At 58.3% G+C, this 25,880-nt stretch overlaps 1 protein-coding gene across 2 annotated transcripts in view; it reads left to right on the plus strand.

The window, feature by feature from the left end:
- Window positions 1–25,056, plus strand: part of KCNG2 (potassium voltage-gated channel modifier subfamily G member 2) — a 72,848-nt gene extending 47,792 nt beyond the window's left edge. For both annotated transcript variants that reach the window (XM_078435092.2, XM_060611821.3), the window contains exon 4: window positions 24,166–25,056. In XM_078435092.2, the coding sequence (XP_078291218.2) occupies window positions 24,166–24,975 (810 nt within the window). In that variant the 3' untranslated portion in view covers window positions 24,976–25,056. The remainder of the gene's footprint in view (window positions 1–24,165) is intronic.
- Window positions 25,057–25,880: the final 824 nt, after the last annotated feature.

Here is a 25,880-nt window from a genome sequence, read left to right on the forward strand (position 1 = left end):
GTTGGTCTTTTCCAGTAGAATTTAACTTGAAAGTTACAGGGCTAAAATATTCCATGTGTGATCTCTGGTTCTAAACAAGCGGCTAAGAGACTTCTTTCTAAAGTGGAAGCATTGTTCTGAAGCTCCCAGTGAGCCCTCCGAGGCCGGGTGGGCAGGCCCGTGGGCCACCGGCTCTGATGTGCGTGGGCCACAGAACTGCTTCTCCTGAGCCACATTCGAGTGGACGATCTGACCACGGGCACCCAGTGTCTTCTGGAAAACCGCGCTGGGGGAGCAGGGCGTGACCTGGAGAAGCAGAGGTGAGTGCAAGTGCTCCCCGTCAGCTGTCTCCTCTCCGGCAGTGCCAGCATCAGCGGTCGTTTTCACGTGTTGGCCCAGAGAAGCACGGAGGAGAGAAAACATCGTTCCCCGGGATTAAAGGGCTTGCAGAACAGCTGTGTGGTTCCCAGGGCTGGTCCCTAAAATGCCTCTGTGACTGAGCGAGTGCCCTTGCCGGGGGTCCCAGCCCTCAGGTCCGGGGAGGCCGTCTCCGTCCACGTCTGTCTCGGCCCCACACGGGATCCTCCTGTGGACATCACGGGATCGCTCACTGCCACACAGAAACCCCTTCCCTGAGGCAGGCTGGGGCTCTGAGGCCAGCCGAGTGACCCAGCTGCGGGGGGAGGGGCGGGGCTCTGCGGCCCGGAGGGGGCGGGGGCGGGGGGCGGGCAGCTGGCCGAACCTGTGCCTGTACTTGACGCCCCTGAGCCCTGCACTTAAAAGGCCTGAGGTGGTAAATGTTACGCTTCGCATATTTTACGCAGGCACACACATCTGCTCGCCTGTGTGGGTGGGAGACCGTAGCAGAGACCCCGGGGCCTTGGCCAGGGCTCGCCCTTTGCCCCGGTTGTCTGTCCACCCGTCCCCGCGTCCACCCCCGTGCTGGGGGTGCTCGTCAGCTTGGCGTGAGGCTGAGGGCGTAGAGGTGCCTCCCCACACGCTGGGGAAAGCCAAGCACCTGGAGACTGGAGCTGCACGATGGCCGGGGTCACCTGGTGCCACAGCTGCCCTGGCTCAGCAGAGGTCCCGGTCTCCTGCTCTCCGGTCCCTTCTGGAGTCCCTTCACTCACCCTGGGGCACACGATGTTCTGGAACTAGCTGCTGCCATTGGGTGGGTGGGGCCTGGGGCAACACAGAAGCCAGGCTCTTCTGCCCAGAGTCACGGGCCCCACTTCCTAACACACCAAGGACCGGGGCCGGGAAGCGTCCCTCCCCCACTCAGCTCTCCCACCGCGGTGACAGTGAGTTCTGGGGGCCTTCGTGAGCTTAGAGGGACTTCCCCAGCAGGCAGCCCCTCAGGGCTGCTCCCAAAAGGCCGGAGAAGACGCACAGCCCCCTCCCAGCTCATCCCTGCCTCCTGCTCCTTCCCTCTAAGATGAGGAGGGCCAGGGGGGCACAGAACTACTCCCCCAACTCGGTGGTCCGTGACCATCCAGATGCTGGCATAGAAGCACCAGCACCCCGGTGCCCAGAGGACCCCAGGTCAGGCCGAGCAGCAGGCGGGGACTGGGCCAGGCCACAGCGCTGGCCCCGCATGACCCCAGGGCGAGGCGTGCAGCCAGGGGACCCTAGGGCCCCTCCTATGGCTGGAGTCACCCTCGGGGCTCAGCCCAAGCCGCCAAACCCTGCCCTTCTGAGGGCGACAGTGTGCGTGGTCAGGCCCAGGTCAGGCCCAGTTAGCAGGTGCTGCTCACGGAGAGCACCTCGTATCTGACTCTGACTCCATCGCGGGTCACCGCGTGTGCTCCCTGTGGCCTGAAACAAAGTGCCACAGACTGCCTGGTGGCAACGCCCACGTGGCTCCCCCCAGTCCTGGCCCCCAGCCCGCTGGGCTCAGACCGCTGGGGTGGGCCGAGCCAGCCCCCGGGGGCTCCGGGACGGCCCCGGCCTCCCCCTGCAGCTTGCAGGGCAGGTGTGCTCCTGGTCGGTGGCCTCTGCCCCCTTCGTGTTCTCCTTCCTCAGGCCTCCGTCTCGTGAGGACCCTGGATGACATCGGGCCCCTAATCCAGGACTGTGCCCCGGGGACGGTAAACACTGCTGTGAGCTGCTGCTGTCCTCAGGCTGCTTGTGCTGTGTTCACAATCTCCGCTGAGCAGATGGGCGAGAGCTCCTCCTCCAGTAACCAAGCCCCCTCCTGGGAGGGCGTCTGGGCCTGAAAACCACGAAAAGTGGTAGCTGGGCCTGTGGCGTCAGACCTGCACCCTGCAGAGTCTGCAGGGGGGAGGCGAGGGTGAACCTGTACTGAGCGAAGAAGACCTTACCGTCGGGCACGTGTGTCTGTAACAGGAAGTCAGCCGCCTAGAGCGCTGTGGAGCACACCCCAACCCTAACTCACCCGTGGGCCGGTCGCCATGTGTCACCGACAGCTCTTTGAGGCACGCTTGCTCGTTTCGGGGGCCTCTCCGAGCACACCCCGCCCCTTCCCCACTGCACCCCGCATCCCCCCGGCCAAATAGCAGCCCCCAGGGCCACGGCTGCCGGCTTCTTGGCCCCCACCTGCAGGACCTACCCTGCCGGGCCCCAGAAGGTCTGCAGCTCAGAGCTGGCTCCCCCTCCCGTGGCTCCCACCGACAGCGGGGCTCACTCCCCAGCACCTGGTCCACGGGCAGCTGTGGAGTCCCAGGACGAAAGGCTTGGTGGCATCCTGAATTCAAAACTCGTGGCCAGGTCTTGGGGCAATCTGCCCGGTGGTTCCACCTTGCGCGCAGAGACCGACATCGGTAACATAAACATCCGTGGCCAAAGAAAGTTACGCTGAATTCTCTGATCGCCAAAAAATACTCACTAAACCAGAACATGCCCAGTGCATACCCTCTCTTTCCCACGGTTCCCAGAACACACAGCACAGTAGTGAGAATCCAGAGGTGTCCTTTGTGACCACGTGGGAGGGTCTCCACTCGGCAGATGAGTCCACGTTCTGATGCCAGGAGCTCACAGGGAGCGTGGGGTGAGGGGGGGACAGAGCCGGAGGGGTGCTGTCGCCGCTGTTTACAAGGAGACCCCAGGCCCCAGTCTGAGGGCCGTCTCCAAGCTCCCTCTCCCTAGAAGGCTCGGCAAGTCCCCGTGGCATCTGTGGTCTGCACCTGCAGGGTGGAGGCTCTCCTGTCTCCCTCGTCCCCTCTGCTGTGGTGCCCGCACACCCACTTGGGGGCGCCCGTGAGCACGCGCTTGAATTACTGTGTCGACCCTCCATCAGGAGTGAGCAAGGTCACCGAGGCCCAGCTCACTCCAGTGGCCGGGAGAGGCCAAGGCCGTGCTGAGTGTGGGCTGTGGCCAGACTTGGCCAGGGAGACCTCGGTTCTGGCGACTCCGTGCTCGGAGCGGAGGCCTCAGAACTGTTTGGAGGACGGGCCACGGGAAGTTTAATTCCGGCAAATGGCTCCTGGGTTCCTTTTGTGCGGCGGCAGCTGGGGTGTTGCTGGGAGACGGTGCTGAGCGCCCACCCCGCGGCTGGCCGTGGGCACGGGCCACGCACAGCAGACTGTCGGAGAACAGGGTGTCTTCGGGGAAGGCGCTCGGGGAGGCGGTGCGTGTCAAAGCCGTCACTCGCTCTGAGGTGGTGCTGGTCTTGGGCTAAGTCAGGTTTTGTCCTTACAGCCCGCGTGATCAAAACAAGACCCGCGTATTAGTTACAGATTTCATGACTGTGATTGCAGCCTGAATTCACCGGGAACATTTTGGCAACAGCATCGAAAAGCGGGTGGCCAAGCTCCCACTGCATGTGGCCGTGACACACACACGGGGCTTTGCCAGGTGCTCTGAGTAAGAGCCTCGCTGTTTGTGAGCTTTGTTAGGGTTTTCCAGAGAAACAGAATCAGAGCCAACGAAAGGGGACCTGTCTCTCCTCCTTCTTTCATCCTGTTGGACAGAAATGTCTGTCCTGTCCCCGGCCGACTCTTGCATTTTGGGAGCACACACCTGGTCCAGTTCACAGTTCACAGCCGGGGGGGCGGGGGGGGGGGGAGGGTGGGGGTGGGGCACTTTGCCCTGATGGATCACATCTGGAGTATCGCCTGCCTTAGACAAGGGTCAGCTAGGCTTTGGCTTTGGACTTTGGAGCTGATGTTGCAAAGACGTGAGACTGTGGGGCTGTTGGATAGAACGAATGAGTCTTGGCGCGCCTGGGTGGCTCCGTCGGTTAAGCAACTGACTTCGGCTCGGGTCATGATCTCACGGTTCGTGGGTTCGAGCCCCGTGTAGGGCTCTGTGCTGACAGCTCCGAGCCTGGAGCCTGTTTGGATTCTGTGTCTCCCTCTCTCTCTGCCCCTCCCCCACTCACACTCTCTCTCTCCCTCAAAACTAAATAAATGTTAAAAATATATTAAAAAAAAAAAAGAATGGAGGAGTCTTGCCTGTGGGAAGGACAGGAACTGCGGTTGTCTCGCCAAACTCACATACTAAAACCCAACCCCAAGGGGATGGTTTTAGGGGGTCAGGCCTTGAGAGGCGATTAGGTCACGGGGGCGATTAAGCCCCCATTAGTGTCCTTAAAAAAGAGGCCCAGAGCCCCCCTCCCCTCTCCTGCCACAAGAGGACACAGTGAGAAGACACCGTCTACAAACCAGGAGGCAGACCCTCACTGAATCTGCAGGCGCCCTGATCTTGGACATCCAGCCTCCAGAACCCTGAGGAACAAATGTCTGCTACCCGGCCCCCGCCCTGTGGTTGTTACGCTGCTAACGGACAAAGCCAGTAGGCGGAGGAACCCCGGGCTCTGAGCACAGCGCAGGGACCGGGCTTTCCTCTCGAGCTCTCACCAGAGTTTTCTGTCCAGCACGAGAGGGCTATGCTGGCCGGGGCCGCTGCCAGAGGGCCAGACGACGGGCGTCTCCCTTCCGTATCCAGGGGCGGTGAGTGGGGGCCACGGGCAGCTGTGAGTGCTCAGCGTGCAATGCCCCCCTCGTCCAGAGAGGCTCCGGCCCCCCCAGCAGGGGACAGGTGGCTTCCACAAGGAAATGTAGCCGCACAGGGAGCGGCCTGTGTCCTACGTGCCATTGGTGCACACACGTGGAGGGGCTGGGATCGCTGTCCTGACCGGGCGGCCACAGGCCCAGGTGACACTCAGCTTGCTCTTTGCTGACGGGAGGAAGGAAAGACAGACGGGTCAGCAGCCTGTGCCACCACAGCCGGGCCCGTCAGACGGTCGCGGGATTCCCCACGGCTGAGGGATACGGACGGTGGAGAACAGCATAGGGAGTGCCTGCCCCTGGTGGCCAAGGAAGCCACAGGACCACTGCCAGGAGAAGAGGCTTCCAGGACCCCCCAGAAACAGAGAATGAGTTTGGTTGGTTTATTTTCCCGTTTGCAAAGATCTGATCCGATGATCCGCGAACTCCAGTGGCAAATTTTGTGCAGCGAACCACGCCTGTTCTGGGGGACAGACATGCCTGGTGTGGGCCCTGGTTCACCTTCCTCTCGATAAAATTAGGTGATCGTTCCTCCGGGGCTGCTGTCTTGGGCGCCAGCGGCCCCACCAGCCTGCCCACAACTCCGGTCCAAGGCCGCAGGCCATCGTCCGCGCTGCTTTGGAGAGACCATTGTCTGCTTTCGCAGGAGACCCTTTGGCGAGAGCCTTACAGGCTGGAAACAGCCAGGAGTGCCTGGAGATAAATGTGAGGACTTTGCTCCGCCTCTGACACATCTGGCAGGAAAAATGCGGGATTTGTGCTTCAGTCTGGAAAAAAGACTCCGGGCACCTGGGTGGCTCAGTCCGTTGAGCGTCTGACTTCGGCTCAGGTCATGTGTCACCATTTGTGAGTCTGAGCCCCGCGTCGGGCTCTGCTGACAGCTCAGAGCCTGGAGCAGCTTCGGATTCTGTGTCTCCCTCTCTCTCTGCTCCTCCCCCATTCACGCTCGGCCTCTCTCAAAAATAAATACACATTAAAAAAAAAAAAGCCTTGCACTCAAAGGCCTAGAATAGAGGCTTCAAGATTCTTGTTGTTGTTGTTGTTGTTGTTGTTGTTGTTGAGAGCATGAGCAGGGGAGGGGCAGAAGGGAGAGGAGAGAGAATCTCAAGCGGGCTCTCTCTCCTGAGTGGAGCCGGATGCAGGGTTTGGCCCCACGACGGTGAGATCATGACTTGGGTGGAAATCAGGAGTTGGGCACTTAATCGACTGAGCCACCCAGGCGCCCCTCTTTTTTTTCAAAACCATTTTTAGAGCAGTTTCAGGTTCAGAGAAAAATTGAGAGGAAGGCACAGAGATTTCCGCTAGACCCCTGCCCTGACACGCACGGCCTCCAACATCACCAGCATCCCCCCAGAGTGGTGCATTTGTCCCTGTTGATGAAGCGACACTGATGCGTCATTATCAACCAAAGTCCGCGGTGGACATTAGGGGTCACTCTTGGTGTATATTCTGCGGGTTGGGACCAAAGTAGAAGGTCACGTGTTCACGGTTATGGCATCACGCAGAGCGGTCTCACTGCCCTACAAACTGTGCTCGGCGTGTTTGTCCCTCCCCCCCACCGCCCCCCACAGCCACTGGTCTTCCTGTCTCCACAGTTCTGTCTTTCCCAGAGTGTCCTATACTTGGAGTCACACAGGATGTCGCCTTTCAGACTGGCTTTTTCCACGCAGCAGTAGGCATTTAAGGGTCTCCCGTGGCTTCTCGTGGCTTGTTAACGTGTCTCCTTTTATCGCTGATAGTATTCCATTGTCTGGATGGACCACAATTTGTCCATCATCTACTGAAGGATACCGTGGTTGCTTCCAAGTTTTGGCAGTTAGGAATAGACAGATTATGAATAAAGCTGCTGTGTTTATTGTGTGCAGGCTTTTGCACAGATACAGGTTTTCAATTCATCTGGATAGCTGATGAGTGCGATTGTGCGATCGAACCTAAGAGAACACTCAGCTTTACAAAAACCAGCAAACTGTCCTCCAAAGCGGCCGCACCATTTTGCATTCCCACTACGCTGGATAAGTTTCTGGTGTTGCGCGTCCTCTCCAGGATTCGGTGTCGGTATTTTGCATTTTGGTCATTCTGACAGGTGCATGTGGCATCTGGTCGTCGTTTTAATCTGCATTTCCCTGATGACGTCGACGTGAAACGTGCTTTCCTGCGCTTACTTGCCATCCGCGTATCGTCCGTGAGAACGTGGTCAAGCTCCTGGAGGCAGGTCTGAGCACGTGGTGGGGCCACCCCGTGGCTGGAGCCTCGCACACTTGCCCACGCTGAGCGTCCAGCCGTCCGGCGATCACAGTTTGGGTTCTCCTGCCCGGCGCTGGCTCCCGCGGCGGTTTGGAGCGTCTGCCTCCGCCTGTCTGCTGTCTCTCCGGTCCTGGGGCCACATTCTCCCTTCTCCCGGATTCCAAACGAGCCGCCGCTCTTTCCATCTGTTCAGCTTTTAATTGGTAGGATGAAGCCCTTTGGTGCAGAACTGGAGACAAGCTCCCAGGCTCTTTTTGCCAGAACCTGTCCAAGGCTCTCCTTCCCTGTCACCGTCAGAGGCAACACTGGGTGCCTGCTCAGTTCTCAGGCTCTACACACAGAGCAGGGCCCTTCCCACTTCCTGCCCGACAGCTGCAAGACCTTGCAACACCGCTGCCTCCTTCCAGAGCCGCGGCCACCTCATCTTGTAGATGCAGACACTTCAGAGCTAGTGAGATTAAACTGAATAATTCATGTAAATTACTTTGGATGGTGCTTTGCACACAGAATTGAGTATGTGGCCACTCTCTTTGCCTTTCCGCGAACGAGGGTACTAAACTGTGTGCAGCATATGGCCACGGTGGGCGGGGGGGGGTGGGGGGGGGGGTGGGCAGTGCCCAGGAGAGCCTTCTTCTCCCAGAGCTGGCTTCTGTGAATGGTCTGTGGAGCAGCAGAGAAAGCCAACCCAAAGACATCAGCAAACCAGACGCCCGATCTTGCATGGACATCAGCAGGTGCTCTGTCACGCCTAGGATGTGACCCAGATGTGGCCAGCGCTCTCACCTCTGCCTCCCCTCCGGGTGCTCAGTGGGGTTCAGAGCACCTGGCCAGGTCCGCACCCTCCCTCCTGGCCCCTTCGGGAGCCCCAGGACTGCCTGCAGCCCGGGTTCGAGCAGGACTCCCACCGGCCGGCAGACAAGACCCCCTCCCCCACTGCCCACAGCCCAAGAGGGAGAAGGTGGGCTTTACTGTTACTGCACAGTGAAGGAGTCTTTCTGTCCCTTCTTTCCCTGCTGCTGCCGGCGGCTATGAGAATATTAAATGCTTATCGGAAATAAGTGGAAATAGAAAGATCTCTCCAAGTGTGTATAATCTCATTGCCTCCCAGCGTTTCCCTCATAGGATTGAACTATTTTGACTTGGAAGCTGCATTTTTAAGGGACCTAAATTCATCAGGCGTCACCACCCAGGAGAACAAACCTGAGAATTCAGATGATTTTAGGCTCCACCTAAGCCTGAAATATTAAGTATGACATCAGGGTTGGGGTTTTTAAAAATTTTTTTAACGTTTATTTATTTTTGGGAGAGAGAGGGGATGGGCAGGGGAGGGGCAGAGAGAGAAGGAGAGAGAAAATCCCAAGCAGGACTCAAACTCACAAACCTTGAGATCATGACCTAAGCCGCAACCAAGAGTCAGACACAAACGATTGAGCCACCCAGGCGCCCCATGAAGGGATATTTTTAATAATAATACATTATTCTAATTCGGCAAAATGGCCATTCCCAAATGAGGAGCTTCTGCTGTTTATTGTACCAAAAATACTAATTTATCAACACATGTAGTTTGCTAAAGGTTTGGAGTTGGGACACCGGCAGGAAACACATTTGTGAAATTTGTAAACTGGGGGCTCTTGGGCCCTCTGGGGGGAGCAGTCGGGGTCCCGTGCTGCCCGGGCTCTGTCGGAGCTGCGTTTCCAGGCGGGGCTCACAGGGGTGGATGTTTTCTGAGTTGGCCCGGAAATGTCCGTCTCGAGACAGAGCCGGGCTCCTCCCCGAGAGCGGTTTTGTGGGCTCAGGGTGCCGCGGAGCTGGGGGAACACAGCCGCCGAGCCCGGGGTCCTGTCCCGGGACAGGTGCGTCGGGTGCCTCCCACCTGCCTCCTGCGCTGTCGCTGCAGCCCTAGGGGTCCCCGGGCGGCCTGTCCCTCTGCCCGCCCCCCACCCCTGCCACCAGCCTGGGGAATTTGCAGCTCCTCACAAGTGCCTTCCTGGCTCAGCATGCCACTTGCTGCCTGTAGAAAGGTCCAGAGCCTCACGCACCTTCCTGCCCTGCCTCTCAGAGCCTCTTTATGCCGTCGCAAAGCAGCACGCAGTCCGCCGACAGTGCAGCGTGGAACAGTCGTGTCGTTCTGTACCTCTTGAGTATCCCTCCTCACCGCTTTTGGTTCTAGTTCTTTGCGGACGTGAGGCCACATTGGGATGAATGCTCTCGCTCACAGACCTTGCACCGTCTGCTGGCTGTTTCCTGGGTATTCTCATCCGTCACGCTGCAGGCCCCACTTCTGCCCCAAAGGGCCCCGTGCGGTCACGTGAGCACCTCACGGGTCGTGTCCCCGAACGCTGGGCCGTGTCCCCGGAACAGTTCGCCTGCGTCTTAAAGAAAGCCGGCTCCCGGTGGGACGCGCACTCGACCAGCCGGAGGCCAACGCCCTGCCGCATGTTTCCTTAGCACTCACACTTTGAGGGTTTCTTTTCTTCTGCTTCGCTGGCTTGTGGCTTTGCTTCTTGCTCTGTGTGCACAGCGGCTGTTTTCCCAGTGGCCCCGCATCCGCCGCTGGGGTCGGGGAGGATGGCCTCCAGCCTCCGCCACCTTCGGGGTCCCCGGGGGCCTCACGCTGCCTGTGGCGTCCTCCCCTGCTGGCCCTCGTGGGCCCCTCTGTCCTCCGCTCCACGCCCGAGGTGGCCTCTCTGTGGGGCTCCTGCGGCCGTCCCCTCCAAGGCCACCTCTGTATAAGCCTTCCCGCGCTGCCCCCATCATCCTCTGCACCTGTTTTACTGACAGTAGGCACTGGGACCCTCCTGAAATGTGTCTGGCTGTGCCTCCCTCACGCCCAGGAGCCCCCAGTGAAGAGACGCACGGCGGGTCCTCACGGGAAAGATGTGAGTGACGGCTGTGAGGTGAGGGTGCCGCTGCCCTGGCCCAGGAGACACCCTGGGAATCCAGAAGGAGGGATTTAGCCCAAGGAAAGACACAGCCTGTGCCCCCAGCGGACGAAACCATGTGGCCTTGGCACAGGCGGGCACAGACACAGCCTCAGAATGCGCTCAGAGGTCCCAGCGCCCCAAGGGCACCCGAGGTCACACCTGCAGGGGGAGGCTGCTGGACGGGGCAGAGCCGCATCTGAGGGCGGGGCACGCACTTGGGGCGAGGCCCCGGCTCTGAGTGCCCACCTCCCGCTGCCCCGTCGTCCGGTGCGGCTTTGCAAGCTCCCTGTGGTCGCCTGGCTCCCCAGAACCTTGCCTCTGACCTGAGTGCTCCTCCCGGCACCAGGCTGAGGGGTGGCGATTCCGTGCACACACCGCATCTGGTCAGCAGGTGACAGAAGACAGACCACAGACGCGTTTATTTCTAATAAGCGATTAGTACAGTTGGCATAAGCAAGTTCTTTACTGAGGAAGTATAAAACATGAATGGTAAAGTAAGCGTAAATGTTCCTTTCACACATGAAATTCTAAGTGACAAAGAAGACGGATCTAGATCTGTGAACACACTGCCATCGGCCGTGACGTCCAGGAGCTGCGGGAGACGAGGACACGAGCGCGAACATCAGCGGACCCGTGGCAGACACCTATGTCGAGCCCTATTTCGCACACACACCGTTCGCCCCTTCAGGCCGCACAGCTGAGTGACTGCATCACCAGGTGGAAGGCTTTTGTCCGTGTTCTGTACTGAGAGCTAATTTGCTGCGTTATTTGCACATCAAATGAAACCCAAGAGGACTAGCTGAGAAGCTGTTATAAGTAAATGAATTTGTCAACGTAGCTGGCTTCCAAATAAACATGTGAATGTCAGCCGCTTTTCAATATATTATCAGTAATAGAAAATTTAATGCAAAAACTATCCTGGTCACTAATAAAAAACACACGAAATGCCCAGGAACAATCTTAGCGAGAAAGGTTGGATATTTATAACAGAAAAAACAGTAACTCTACTGTGTGACACAAAATGGCTGAATGAGGAGAGGCAGGCACATCACGTTCTCGAATGAGAAAATCACTCCCCCGGGGCGCCTGGGTGGCTCGGTGGGTTAAGGGCTGAGTCTTGGTTTCCGCTCAGGTGGTGGTCTCACGGTTCATGAGTTCAAGCCCTGAGTCAGGCTCTCTGCTGTCAGCGCAGGGCCTGCTTTGGATCCTCTGTCCCCCTCCTCTGCCCCTTCCCTGCTGGTTCTCTCTCTAGCTTTCTCAAAATTAACAAATAAACTTTAAAAGTTATTAAAACAAGAATTGAAATCAATAAATAATTAAAAATAGTCTAGTTTCTTTCAAAAAAAACAGAGAAGCACATTTCCTACCGGCAGAGACGCAAGGAGGTCATCGGCCGCACCCAGCGTTTGCGAGCTCCGCGCGACCCTCGCGTCCGGTGGGAGGGACTCCCACAAGGGAAGGCCACCGGAGACACCTAAGTGTGCTCGCCACCGAACCCACGCAGTGCGCCTGGGTCACTGGTGCTGCGTGTCTGGGAAGCTAAGGCCCCACACGAAGGACAGTGGCTGCGAATTATGCGCTGAACGAACGACACTCCTCGGTACACGTGTGTTCGAGGCTGTGGCACCGCACAGTGTCCGTCCCTGCTCAGGGCACCAAACCGTGGGCCCTTCCTCGTTTGTGTAGAGACCCTTCGTGGCATTTAGTCCAGGATGCTGCTCACAGGAGAAACCAACAGACGCCAGACCGGGGCCCCTTGGAAGACCAGGCCAGTTCCAAGTAGGGGCGGGCAGAGTGTGGAACACTTTACAGTGAAGCTGGAACCATTTCTTTTCGAAAGACGGCACGAAACTAGTCAACGGAGCGATAGCAGGAACGTGAATTGACACCCTGCCTCAGTGGAGATAATTTGAAATGAATACATTCATTATCTCTATGTAAATGTTCGCTATTTTTAAACAATCTGTTCTCTGAAGTAGATTTAATATTCTCCCACTTTTCTAGTTGCACTACAAGAACCTTTTTCCATAGATAATCGGAAAGAATAAATCCCAATTCAGTTCAAAGTCAAATTATTATAAATTCACAATGAAATGAGTTAATAAATATTTTCTTTTAGGCACTTATGGGAGGCTGAAGATAAAATCTGCACACAGAGTCATTCACGAATGAGTAGATAAGTCGATAAGGGTATGTCCTTTTTATAGGGTGTGTCCTTCACGGTGTCCGGCGTGGGGACGGAGGTGGACTCTTGACCCAGCCCTGCAGCTGAGGACACCAGCTTTCCTGGACTGCTTTGCCGCCTACACCGGGCCCATGAACAGCGAGATGGGCATCGGTGTCCAGAAAATACACAGGCGGCAAAGGCACGTGACCATTTAAGAGTTTAATTACACGCCAGGTAAACACAGGGAAAGTCTGCAGGCCTCAGGGTCTCTGCTGAGACCCTCACTGCGTTCAGACCCCTCACGCCGGGGTGATGGGCCTTCGGGCCCGGAGCCCCGAGGTGCCCCTGCTGTGTGGCTTACAGAGAGAAACCCGCCCCCCTGGCCCCCGCCCCACGCCCTTACTCTCCGGTTGAACCCACGCGAGTTACGGCACAGAGTGTGGTGGAGCCCGCAGAGCTCGCTGCTCGGTGCTCTGAAACGAGAACAGGGCAGGGATGGACGGCTGTGCGGCATGGCCTCGCCCGAACTCCGTGTGCCGAGGGCCCCACAGCCTCTGTTTGCCTCGTGGAGAGAGGGAGAGGACCGGGCTGCAGGTGCAGGGTGAAGGTCGCGGTGGCCTTGGACCGCGAGCGGCCGGGGCCTCTGCCTCCCGTCTGGGCTCCGTTTGGAACTGCACTGACACGGTTTATGTGCTTTTCCGAGTAAATGTTAAACTTCTGGAGCTACATGGAAAGCTCGGACATAACGGGGAGCACCTTCAAAATCCTGCATGGGATTAAGTTCTACCCGTCGTGCGACATCAGACTGTCATAGCAATCCAGGCCGGGGGTAGAACGAAGGCTTCCCAGATGTACAGAGGCTCAAAAAGTTACCCCCCACGACCGTTTCTCATGAAAAGTGAAGGCTACACCTCAACAGAGTAATGGGATAAACCAAACAGTGGGGGTGGGGGGCACAGCGTTTAAGCAGCTCCCATCGGCGGCGGAGAAACTCCAGACACAGCGTTCAGCAAGAGGGCCGGGGTCCCCGCAGGGCAGGCGGGGCTCGGAGAGCAAACAGAACCCGTTAACAACTTGATGTGTTTGGGCATTTGGAAAAAATACACCGTGCTTCAAAATAGCAAGCTAAGCAATTTTAGAATGAGGCCATAAAACTTTAAGAAAAGGAAAACACTTTATGAGGGAAAAAGCCGTAATTGTACACCACTACCTGGGGCCAGCAGTGAACAAGATTTACATTATCTTAATAATTACCGATTTTACCCCAGAATGTGACAAAACTATTTTTGAAGGAAAAGGGTCATGGGTGTGGCGGGGGTGGTGAGGTGGGGGAGGTAAGGGAACCAGATCCTGAACACAAAGTCAGCACAAATGCATGAAGTTAGTATGCCTGTAAGGAGCCAGATACACATATTATGAAATAAAAATACGGAAATAACTGTCAGAAAAACCGAGTAAAATAGAAAATTATTGCCTCCGGGAGATAAGAGTTGGGGTGAGAGTACTCTTTTTTTCCAATAAGCCTTTTAGTATTTACCGAGTTTTTTTTTTTAATTATACACATGTGTTCGTTTTGTAAAACAATTAAAATTAAAAACATGTTCAGGGGCGCCTGGGTGGCGCAGTCGGTTAAGCGTCCGACTTCAGCCAGGTCACGATCTCGCGGTCCGTGAGTTCGAGCCCCGCGTCAGGCTCTGGGCTGATGGCTCGGAGCCTGGAGCCTGTTTCCGATTCTGTGTCTCCCTCTCTCTCTGACCCTCCCCCGTTCATGCTCTGTCTCTCTCTGTCCCAAAATAAATAAAAAACGTTGGGAAAAAAAAAAAAAAAAAAAAAACATGTTCAATCACCAAAACTCACTCAAGAAGAAGTGGATAGGGGCACCTGGGTGGCTCAGTCAGTTGAGCATCTGACTTGGGCTCAGGTCGTGATCTCACGGTTCGTGGGTTCAAGCCCCGCGTCAGACAGCTCGGAGATGAGCCTGCTTCGGATCCTGTGTCTTCCTCTCTCTCTGCCCCTCCCTCGCTCGTGCTCTCTCTCTGTCTCTCAAAAATGAATACATGTAAAAAAAAAATTTTTTTAATTCAATTCACAGTTTAAAATCTTTGAAAAAGAAGACTCCAGTCTTAGTGGTTTCACTGGTGAATTCTACCCAAAAATGTAAGGAAATTGAAATAATAACTGTTCTGCACACTATCTTCCAGAAAATAGAAGAAGACAGAGTGCTTCCCAACTCACTCTGTGAGACCAGTATTATCCTGGTGCCAAACCAGACAAAGACGTTGCAAGAAAAGAGAAAATACAGACCAACACCTCATGAACATAGATGCAAAACTCCTCAACAAATATTAGCAAATCAACTGCAACGTATAAAAAGGATACCACATCATGACCAGGATGAGTTTTCCCAGGAAAGCAATCCGGGTTCAACATTTGAAAATCAATCAGTATAATTTATAATATTAACGCACCGAAGAAGAAAAGTCACATGATCATCTCAATAGATGTAGAAAGAGCATTTGAAAAAATTCAATATCCATTAACGGTTAAAACAAAAACTTTCAACAATATGGAAATGGAAGGGAATTTCCTTCGCGTGATCGAGAACACCTGCAGCCGATGACATACGCGGTAATGAAAGATGGAACCCTCCCCCCCGAGATCGGGAACAAAGCCTGGCAGTCTTGCGCTAGAAGTCCTGGCCAGTGCAATGAAGCAAGAAAAAGAAATAATAGGTAAATGATTGGAAAGAAAGAAAACTGTAGATTTTTAAATGCATGAAAAAGCTTGAAGAACAAGGATGTGAGCACGCTCACCTGCCAGCCAGCAGCCCACTCTGGGTCTTCACCCAGGAGCAGTGACTCATGCATCCATGCGTAGATCTGTACAGGAAGGTGCGTACGGCTGATTTGAAACAGCCCCAGACCGGAAGCCACACAACGCACACCAGCAGATGTGACAAACGTACGTGCGTACGTGTGCTAGTCAGAGACCAAGAACAAACCACTGATTCCCAAACAACATGACTGAGTCTCCGATTACACTAAGTGGGAAAAGCCAGATGCAAAGATCTGGCATCATTCCATTTCTGGGACGTTCTGGAAGGGGCAAAGGGCGTCAGTGATTGCCACGTTGGGGTGGGGACGGTCTGGCTACAAAGAGGTGGCACAGAGATGGCGGGGGCCACGGTGGTGCTCGCGGGCCTCGACGCATGTCCGGAAGGAGCACACATCCTCCCATGTAAATCCGTGGGCACGTGTCCGCTGTTTCCTGAGAACCCATTTCCCAGACCAGGATTTCCAGGCCAAATGTACACACACTTTGAAGGCTTTTAAAATATAATTGTGAGAATTTGTACAAATTTATTCTCTGCCCAGTGACCGGGGATCTACCTGGAACCACCCAGGGCCTCCAGACCCTTGGCCTGGGGGAGAGAGTTCAATCTGTGTAGCTACTTAGGGGAACAATTCAGCAATTGCTGACAAACGTGAAAGTGTCCCACCTGACAAAGCAGGAAAGCCCTAGACAAGCTCTAGCAGGTGCACACGAGAATATTCCCAGTTGCGTTTGCCTGTGTTGGGTTTTGTTGTTGTTGTTGTTGTGCGTTTTGTCCCGGTGATGGCGAGTGATAACATCTGCCTAAGGTTTAAACACATGTTCCGAGTCTGATGTTCGGCTTAGTAGTGCCTGGACATACAGGGACACGGAAGGAGCAGAACGTGCTAGCTGAGCCGGCTCCCTTGTAGGCAGCTGACCTTTGATCCTTGAGCCACAAGTCATTGAAGGATGCCAGTTCCTATCCTAGAAAGAAAACAAAAGAAAAATAGGACGGACTCACGGCCCAAGGGCTCAGGTGCCAGCTGGGGTGACTTTGTTCCCTGCCACGTGCTAACTTTGAAGGTTGATACCCAGACCCGGGCGGCCACTGGGGAAGGGCACACAGTGTCTTGTGGCCTTTCACCGAGAAGGGAAGTTTGCCAGTGAGGAGCCCAGTGAGGGTGTCCACGCCCGTCTCCGGAGGAGGGGTCGGGATGACCGTGGGGGCTCCCGGCAGGAGGGCTCTGCGTCCCGGAGCTCAGAGAGTTAGGGCCCTTCTGTTACCTTCAGCCCCTGCTGGGAGCAGGCCTGTGTGCTGACTCAGCTGTGGCTCCCAACCTGCTGTCCCCGAGGATGACCCTGCACTGGGGCTCTTTCTTTCCCCCAACCACGGGCCTATCCCCACGTCATGGACCCTTTCCACAGGCTTTAGAGACCCTTGGGCCTCGCCTTCCCCAGCACCACCACCCCCACCTAATGCCCCCCAGGCTTCCTGGCGGTGGGTCCAGTGCTGGGGCTGTGACCTCTGGCCCCGGCCTCATGTCGTCTGGGCCTTGAGGCCAGGTCTCCTCTGCCTTTGCTCTCCTGGTCCTCAGTCCCTCCCCCACAGCCTGGATGCCACCTGCTCCCTGTCACTGCCTGGGGCCAGTCCTGGCAGCGGAGGCCCGCACCAGCCTTGACCCTCCTGAGTGCAGCATAACCCACAGCTCCTGGCCGTTCCTGCAGGGGTGTCCACTCCACGCTGCTCCAGCCGCCCTGTTACCACCCCCGTCTGGGCTGGGACCGTCCCCCCAACCCTAACGTCTCCATCTCCGGACCCCAGCCCTCCTTCCATTAACGTCTCCATCTCTGGACCCCAGCCCTCCTGCCATTTCCTCTCGTCTCACGCTGCTTCACGGCTTGGCTCTCACCTCCCCGACCATGTCCCTGCCTCCATCCACAGGAGCTGAGGCCTGGCCCCACGTGGCCCAGACATCCCCTGCTTTTTCCACCTGTCTCCCAGGGCCTCCACACGCCTGCAGGGGCCCCTCCTTCCCGACACACCCCAGCTTAACGCTTGTACCCCTGATGAGAAGCCCCTGCACCTGTCACTGTCCCTCTTGGCGTCCACCGGCCCCACGGCACCGGCCGGCATGTGTCGGCAAAGGGACCTCACTGAGGCTTCGTCCTCCGCTGTGGCTGCCGTGGGGCCGGGGCCCCAGCGCGGCAGCCGTGTGGCCAGAGCAAGAGAGCTCTGATTCCTGGGATCCCCTTATTATCACTTTATATTCCTGCGGGGCTGGGAGGTGAAGCACATATGGGTTCCGGAGCCGCTTTACCTGTGCCCGGGGGGGCGGGGAGGGGGTTTGCGCATATGTGGGGCTCCCTGGCACCTCCTGGCACATGGGAGGCGATGTGTCCCACATGCGCATGTGGAGGGGGTGTGGGGGGGAAGCGGCCCCCACACTCCCCGGGGGTCTGCAAGACCGGTGCTGCCCAGACCCATCTCAGGGTTTGGGGTCCGCTTTCTGTCCATCCACAAGTGTCTGTACCAGAGTCCCTGCGTCGTCTCCAAGACCCCAGGGCCACAGCCCCCTCCTCTTGCCCCCGACAGTGAGCAGACGGTCAGAAGCCGTCGGCTGGACACCCCATCCAGTTCCCGAAGGCCAGTTCCCGAGTGGGAGCAGGGAGTGACCACAACAAAGAGACAGATGGTGTTTTGCAGCCTAGAGCCAAGCAGGCAGAGGTCAAAAGGCATCGGCCCAGGTCCGGCAGAGAGAGGCATCCGGGGACCCCAGCCCCACCGGGGCAGGCGGGGACAGCCTGCATGCCTGTGCCGCTCAGCAGGGCTGGTGCGCAGACAAACGTGTTATATCCGTTCGGGTGCGGTTTGTGACCTGGGCACAGCTCCACACGCCCATGAAAACAGAAGCAGAGGCCGGACAAGGGCAGATAATGAGAGGGAGCCCTTCAAAACTCGGTGAGCCACGCCGAACGTGGGTTTATTTCTGACCCGATTTTGTCCAAACAGGCCAGATGTGTCAAATTATGATAAATCAGGGTCTGTTTTCTGGGTTAAAGTTCCAGAAATAGCAACTTCCAATTAACCTCCACGGCTGGTCCTTAAGCACAGGGCAGCCGGGGGCAGGGCTCTGGTGGGCTCTGACAAGCTGTGTCATCTCGAACCCACCCACCGGGGTCGGGCTGGCTTCAGGCGAGCATACTGGGGTCACTGTGCATGCGCGGGGTTGGGAGACAGCCTTCCCCGGCCACCCCCCGAGAGGCCCAGGGTCTCTACATCTGCTCCTTCTGAGCATGGAGGTCACGCCCCGGACGGGGACTCACACAGCTGCACTCGGCCGGCCGGGGTCGCGGGGGCTGGGCCACAGTCGGCCCAGACGGATGAGGGGCCTCATGGGGGTGCAGGTGGGGCTGGGGCCCCAGGACACCGAGCGTCCCTGTGCTGTGGTGCTCAGACTCCTGCCTTCACCTTCCAGACCTGGCTCTGGGCTGGACTTCAGCCACCCTCCTCCACCCCGTCCCGGGTCCTTCCACAAGCTGGGACTTTTCTAACCACACTGGCCCCCGTGGGCCCCGGCCGGCCGTCTTTTTACTGAAAACTTGTCAGTCGGGTTCCCCCTTGGATCCAGTTTTCCCACTCCTGAGGCCCCAGGCTCTCTGACCAGCCCGGGTGCTGAGGTGTTGCCCTGGGGAAGTCCTGTGACCTCCCTGAGCCTGACCTAGCTTGAGCTTGATTCCACACCAGGGGTGTGACAGCGGGACCCCATCCTGGGGAGGGTATATTCCCCAGGCTCGCCTGCCCCCTGGGGTTCAGGACTCAGAGCCCTTCCACCATCGCCCAGCGCAACCAGCCTTGACTTGTCTGCCATCGGGATAAATAAGCATCACAAAGAGCTGGGACAAAACTCCCACCGAACCTGGGGGCAGGGTGGCTCTGGGAGCAGGGGTCCCAGCTGGCACGGAGCAGCGCTGGGGAGGCCTGACCGAGCCCGTGGGATAACAGCGGCCACGGTCGGCTGCTGGTGATGCCAAATTCTGCACACCTGGGACAGGAGTCCTGCAGAAAATAAATGGGAGCTGGCCCTGGTCCTAAGGAACTTTCCGGAAGGATGAACGGCAGACGCCCTCGCTGTGTCCGTGCCCCCAGTCGCTGTGGACTGTCCTCCCACCAGGCCTCGCCCCTCGAGTGCCCTCCTGCCAGGACCTGTGCCTCGCCAGCCGCCACCGGGTGAGCATGAGCAGAGCCAGCCTGCAACACCGTCTGCGGGGGGAGAGCAGCTGGCACCCCTCCCCGGGAGCCCAGCGGGTGATATCCCCACCTCACTGGTGTTCTCCAGGGACCCGGGATCTGCAGGGCTGAGGTTGACAGATGGGAGCAGGTGGAGAGGCCAGGGCACCCCCAGAGCATGGCTGGGGCAGCAGCCCTGGGGCGCTCCACATACAGCAGCCCCCGATCCCAGCTCTGCTCTCTCCATGCGACTGAGGGACACAGGCACAGGGGCTGACGCGACGCCACAGACTGGACACGCTCAGGCCCCCAAGCTGTGCTGCAGACCTGTCCACAAAGAAGCCGGGCCCCTCCAGTCAGGCCGCAGCCCCCGCGTGTCTTTAAATCAAGGGCAGCAAAGACGCCACAGGAGTTTCTGGGACAGGCGCAGCACCGTTGGCACCTGCAGCGAGCTGGCTGTCCACTCCCGAGCCAGGATGGGCCAGGTGACCCCTGGGAAGCCTCTGGACTGGCCGAGACACCACCGGCCCCGGGAGGAAAAAGCCTCTTGGAAAGATGGGCCGTCGAGGATCCCCAACCGGTGGCCTGCACACCCCGGGAGAGGGTCCGAAAACCCCTTCGTCTGGGCTGAGGCGCCACGGCCTCTGTTCGGGACAGACCTGCCAAGGTGTAAGTTCAGGGGACTTACACCTAAGCTGTGCACCTGCAGTCAGGCATGTGGAAGTCAGAAGCAGCAAGCGCGTGGCCATTATTTCCAGTCGCCAAACAGAGACGATGAGTAATGAGGTGGCTGAGGCATCGGGCTCTGACAGCTCGTTAATGGAAGGGCTGAGCTCTGCTGGGTGCACACACACCGCCTGAGGCAGTGAGCCTCTGGCTGGGAGTACAGATGGGAGACAGGTTTGCGGGAGCCCGGTTTGCCTCGGGTTCCTTGAACACCCACGACGAATCGGCGCCTGGCCCTGGACATACGAGACAGGACTCGGGGAGAAGCCCTGTGGGTTCCTACTCACCGCTGGCCTTCAGAGTGCCGAGCTCAACGCTACGGTAAATGTTTGCAGTGCGTAAAAACTGATCGCAAGCCACCACCTGCCCCCATTTGAAGCAGCAGCAGCTGTCTGTGGGTGACAGAAACTCGCCAGGACTGGCCCCCCGGAGAGGGCTCAGGAGCTGGGCAAGTGTCAAGTGTGAGGGACGTGAGCCAGTGGGGGACAGCGCAAGGCCCCCGGTCCCTCTCTCCTCCAGCATGGGGTGGGTCCACGAGAGCACGCGGGCATCGGCTGAGTCTGGCGTGTTCTCTCCAGCCCCCGGGGAGGGGGTTCACTCCAGGTGGGGGTTCAGGGTCAGAGGTGAGACGGGGCCAGACCAGGGCCCGCCAGCAGCTGGGGGCTTGCAAAGGTCCGCACGTTCTGCCTTCCGCTGCATCAGCAGATGTCCGGGAAGGCCCCGGCACTGGGACCCCCCCCCGCCACACTCAGGTTTGCCTAGAGACTAAGTGTTCTTTCAAAACAGCTTTACCGATCTATAATTCACATGCCATACAATTCAGCCGTTTAGAGTGAGCGGTTCAGTGGTCTTTAGTACATTCACAGCGCTGTGCGCCCGTCACCACAATCTAATTTTTGAACGTGTCTATCACCCCAAGGGAGACCGGTGCCTCTAGCACTCAGCCCCCTTCCCCCCCTCCCCCCCCCCAGCCCTGCGCAGCCACTAATCTGTCTTCACGCGTTCCGTGTCCTGGGCTCCGGCGGGAGCAGCATCAGACAGCAGGCCCTCCGTGGCTGGCATCCTTCGGGTCACATCTGTGAAGATCTGCCTGTGTTGCACACGAATCAGTACCCGTCCCTTTTGATGGCCCAGTGGTACCCACTGTATGGATTCAGCAAGTTGTGTTTACCCGTCAGTCCGCCGGTGGACATTCGGGTTGGCTCGTGAGGCACCCCCTGGCGAACACCGGTGCGCGCTTTTGTGCGCACGTGTGCTCACCTCTCTTGGGCGCACGCCCAGGAGTGGAATCGCTGGGGCATGTGGGAATGCCACGTTTAGCTGCGTGAGGAGTGCCAGACTCTCTTCCAAAGTGGCCGGACTGTGTCATGCCGCGCCAGCTGTGCGTGAGAGCCCCATTTCCTCCACGCCCCCCAACACTCGCTGGGCTCGTTCCAGCCGTCCCGGGGGGAGGGAAACGGTATCTCTTGGTGGTTTCAATTTGCATTTCCCTCACGATTAATGATGTTGAGCATCTTTTCACGGGCTTCTTGGCTGTTCGTGTATCTTTCTCAAAATGTCTATTCCTTTGCCCATCTCTTAACCGGGGCTTTTAATTGTTGAGTTGTAGGGATGCTTTATATTCTAGACACAGCTCCCTCATCAGATGTATCGCTTGCAAATATCTTCTCCCGCCCCCTGGGTCCTTTGCTTTCAGATGGTGTCTGGAATAGTTGCTCCAGCCGCTGCAACAAAGGACCACAGACCGTGTGGCTGAAACGATGGAAACCTATTTTCTCACAGGTCTGGAGGCTGGAAGTCTGAGGTCAAGGTGTCGGCAGGGCCGGGTTCTCCTGAAGCCTCTCTCTGTGGCCTGTAGACACTCTCTTTCCCATGACCTCCGTGTGAGACTGTGCCCTGATCTCCTCTTTTTATAGACACGTCAGTCATGTTGCATTAGGGCCACCCTCGTGACCTCATGGAACTCGAGTCACCTCCTTAATCAAGACTCTATGTCCAGGGGCACCTGGGGGGGCTCAGTCGGTTGAGCGTCCGACTTTGGCTCAGGTCATGGTCTCGTGAGGTCGAGCCCCGTATGGGTCTCACTGCTGTCAGTGCAAATCCTGTTTCCGATCCTCTGTCGCCCTCTCTGCCCCTCCCCCACTCACGCATGCTTTCTCTCTCTCTCTCCTCTCTCTGTCTCTCTTTCTCAAAAATAGGTAAAACATTAAAAAAAAAAAAAAAAAAAAGATCCTGTGTCCCAATACAGTCCCCTTTCTAGGTGCTCTGGGTCAGGGCTTGAACCTACAGATTTTGAAGAGAAACAATTCAGGCTGTACAGTGTCCTTTGAAGCCAGAAGTCTTAAATCTTGATTAAATGCATCTATTTTGTCTTGCTTGCTCATGTGTTTGGCGTCATCTCTAAGAATGTTTTGCCAAATCCAAGGTCATGAAGATGCTGGGATCTTCAGCCTAAAGAGCTTCCTTCTGAATTTTTGCAGGGCAGCTGCGCTAGAAGCAGATTCTTTCAGTTTTTGCTTCTCTGGGAAAGTCTGTATTTCACCCTCACCCTCGAATGACGGCTTTGCTTGGGTACAGGATCCTCGATGGCCACCTTTCCCGAGCACTTTGAACACGTTTCCCCACGGCATTCTGGCCTGCGCTGCTTCTGCTGAGATGTTAGCCTGATCCGGGTCACACGCCGCTTCTGCCTGCCCGGGGTTGGGGTAGGGGGTGGGGCGGCTCTGCATTTCGCCTGCTTGCGATCCGTGGAGCTCCCGGGATGTGCAGGTCACTGTGTTTCCATAGATTTGGTGACTTTTCAGCCCTTATTTATTTCTAAAAGCGTGTGTCTCCTCCTCCCCCTCCCCCTCCCCGCTCCTTCCGCACTGGCGTTTTACAAACTCGCCCCACACTTTTCACACTCTCCGCGGTCCCCCTTCTCTCTTCTCGCATAATCTTCTAGTTCACCAGTTCGTTCTTCTGACGGTTCACATCTTACTGTGGAGCTCCTCCCGTGATATCTACTTGTACTTTTCAACTCCAAAATCTCCATGTGGTTGTTTTAAAACGTTTCTCCTTGTTGATATTCTCCATTCGAGGCAATGGATTTGTCATCGCACCTTTCACCTCTTCCATCTGCCTCTGGTTCCGTGAGCACATCGGTGACGCTCCTTTGAAAAATCCGACATTGGGGCCTCTCAAACGCAGTTTCTGTTGCCTGATTTTTTTCTGCTGTGTGGATCATACTTTACTGTGTCTTTGCCTGACATGACTTTTTCATTGGAAACTGGGCATTTTACGTAGTACACTGTAGCAGCCCTGGGTAATACACCCCCCCCCCCTTTTTTTCAGGGCTACTGTTATTTGCCCATTTGTTTAGTGATTGGCCGGATTGTTTTGGTGGAGTATATCCTTGCCCTCCCCACGCACCCAGACACACGCAGAGCTGAGCCCCTGACGCTGCCCCTCCGGAGGCACAGTCTGGGGACGCCCACGGTCTGAATGTCCTCCCATTTTCCTTCACTACCACCCGCACGGTTCCGGAGAACCCCTCCAAAGTGGAACTTCTCCCTGCCGTGTTACAAATGAAGCCTGTGCAAGAAATGAGCTGCTTTGGGAGCCGGCTTCCGCCCCCAGGCAAAACCTCCGCGCAGGGGCTGGGGAGTTGGGAATGGGGGCTTTGGTGACTCCCGTTCTCTCAGCTGAGGGCGGGGCGCGGAGCGACCCCGCAAGCCCAGGGACAGGGCGCCCCTCTCCTCAAGCACACTCCCCCAGGGGGAGCCCCGCGGCGCTGGGCAGTGGGGTGTCCTCCCTGAGCCGGGGGTGGGGGTGGGGAGGGGCTCCTCCTCTCTGCTTTTTAAGCGAAACTTCCTCCATTTTCTTGAAGAGATGTTCCATTTGCAGTTTGCCCCGGGCCCGTTTGCAGAGGCTTCAGTGACGTTTCCCTGCGGCGCCGGGGGCCGTGGGCAGAGCTCCTCGCCCCGCCCCCGATCTGGAAGCCAGCCTCCTCCGGCGGGATCGGGACCGTCCGGCACAGGAACCGCCCCCGCCCCCATCGGCGGCGCTCCGGCGAGGGTCGGGGTCCCGCCGGGAAGGGCGGCCCGGGCGTGACCCCCCGCCCCCTCTCCTCCGCAGGGCGAGTGCTCCCCCAAGTGCCGCAGCCTGTTCGTGCTGGAGACGGTGTGCGTGGCCTGGTTCTCCTTCGAGTTCCTGCTGCGCTCGCTGCGCGCCGAGAGCAAGTGCGCCTTCCTGCGGACGCCGCTCAACATCATCGACATCCTGGCCATCCTGCCCTTCTACGTGTCGCTGCTCGCGGGGCTGGCGGCGGGCGGCGCGGGCGCGGGCGCGGGCGGCGCGGCGCTGCTGGAGCGCGCGGGGCTGGCGCTGCGCCTGCTGCGGGCGCTGCGCGTGCTCTACGTCATGCGTCTGGCGCGCCACTCGCTCGGGCTGCGCTCGCTCGGCCTCACGGTGCGCCGCTGCGCGCGCGAGTTCGGGCTGCTGCTGCTGTTCCTGTGCGTGGCCCTGGCCCTGTTCGCGCCGCTCGTGCACCTGGCCGAGCGCGAGCTGGGCGCGCGCCGCGACTTCTCCAGCGTGCCGGCCAGCTACTGGTGGGCCGTCATCTCCATGACCACCGTGGGCTACGGCGACATGGTGCCCCGCAGCCTGCCCGGCCAGGTGGTGGCGCTCAGCAGCATCCTCAGCGGCATCCTGCTCATGGCCTTCCCGGCCACGTCCATCTTCCACACCTTCTCGCGCTCCTACTCGGAGCTCAAGGAGCAGCAGCGGCGCGCCGTGGGCCCCGAGCGGGCCCCGCGCGACGACAGCACGCGCTCGGACAGCACGCGCTCGGCCCCCGCCACCGAGGACGGCGCGCAGGGGCCCGGGGGCGGCCACGGCTGCCGCCCGGGCCCGGGGGCCGCTCCCGAAGAGCCTCTGCAGAAGTAGAGCCTTCGCCTCTCCTCCCGCCCGCCGCGCGACCCGGAGGGGGGGGGGGGGGGAGACGGGGGAGGAGAAGGGAGGGGAGGGCCCACCCCGTACGGCCGCCCCGCCCCCCCCCCCCCCCCCCCCCCCGCGGGCTGTCCACTGCATGTCCGCTCGAGCCAGCGAGGTGCGGGCGAACAGCGCTTCCAGCCCGGTCGTTCCCTCATCCGCTTTCCGCCTTCCCTTTGGAGCTCGGCCTCTGGCCCAGAAAGTCCGAGCTTGCAGCAAATGCCAGAAGGCTCTGCGGCTGGCCCGGGGCGGGCGGGGGGGGGGGGGGGGGGGGCGGAGGGGGCGGGTAGGGGAGTTCCCTGAGGAGCAGCCGGCCACAGGGGGTCTAGGGGGCGAGCCCCACCGCGAGGGAGCCCCTGCCTGCACATGGCGCGCTGCTGAAGCCCACACCCCCAACAGGGACAGGGGCAGAGGTGTCACATCCACACGGCCACCCACGCCCAGACCTCTGACCTCCCTCCCGCAGGCCAGCTCCGTGGGGGCTTCCTGGACCCCCCCTTCCCCCCACAGGCTCTCCCTGAAAAAGACCCTGCAAAGCTCAAGGCCTGCATGCTTCCCGGCCCTTGTGCTGGCCTTGGACGTGCTTACCCTCCGAGGTGCCTCAGGAACACCCCCTGGTTCTCCAAGGGCCGTGGGGGAGGGGCTGGGTGTGCAGCCGCTGGAACCCCGTCCTCACCAAAGCATGAGCCTGTTTCTGCTGTGGGCATGAAGGAATGGAACTTTCCGAATCATGTTACTTTGTACTTTTTCATGTTAATGAGTCGGGCCATGACATGGGAGACATTGCTGCCACAGGCCCCTGGGAGGATCACCCATCACCCGCAGCATCCCCCCCCCCCCCCCACCGCCCCGGGACCCGC

The sequence above is a fragment of the Panthera onca genome, chromosome D3 (genome assembly GCF_046562875.1).
Source record: "Panthera onca isolate mPanOnc1 chromosome D3, mPanOnc1 haplotype 2, whole genome shotgun sequence".
Taxonomy (NCBI): Eukaryota; Metazoa; Chordata; class Mammalia; order Carnivora; family Felidae; genus Panthera; species Panthera onca.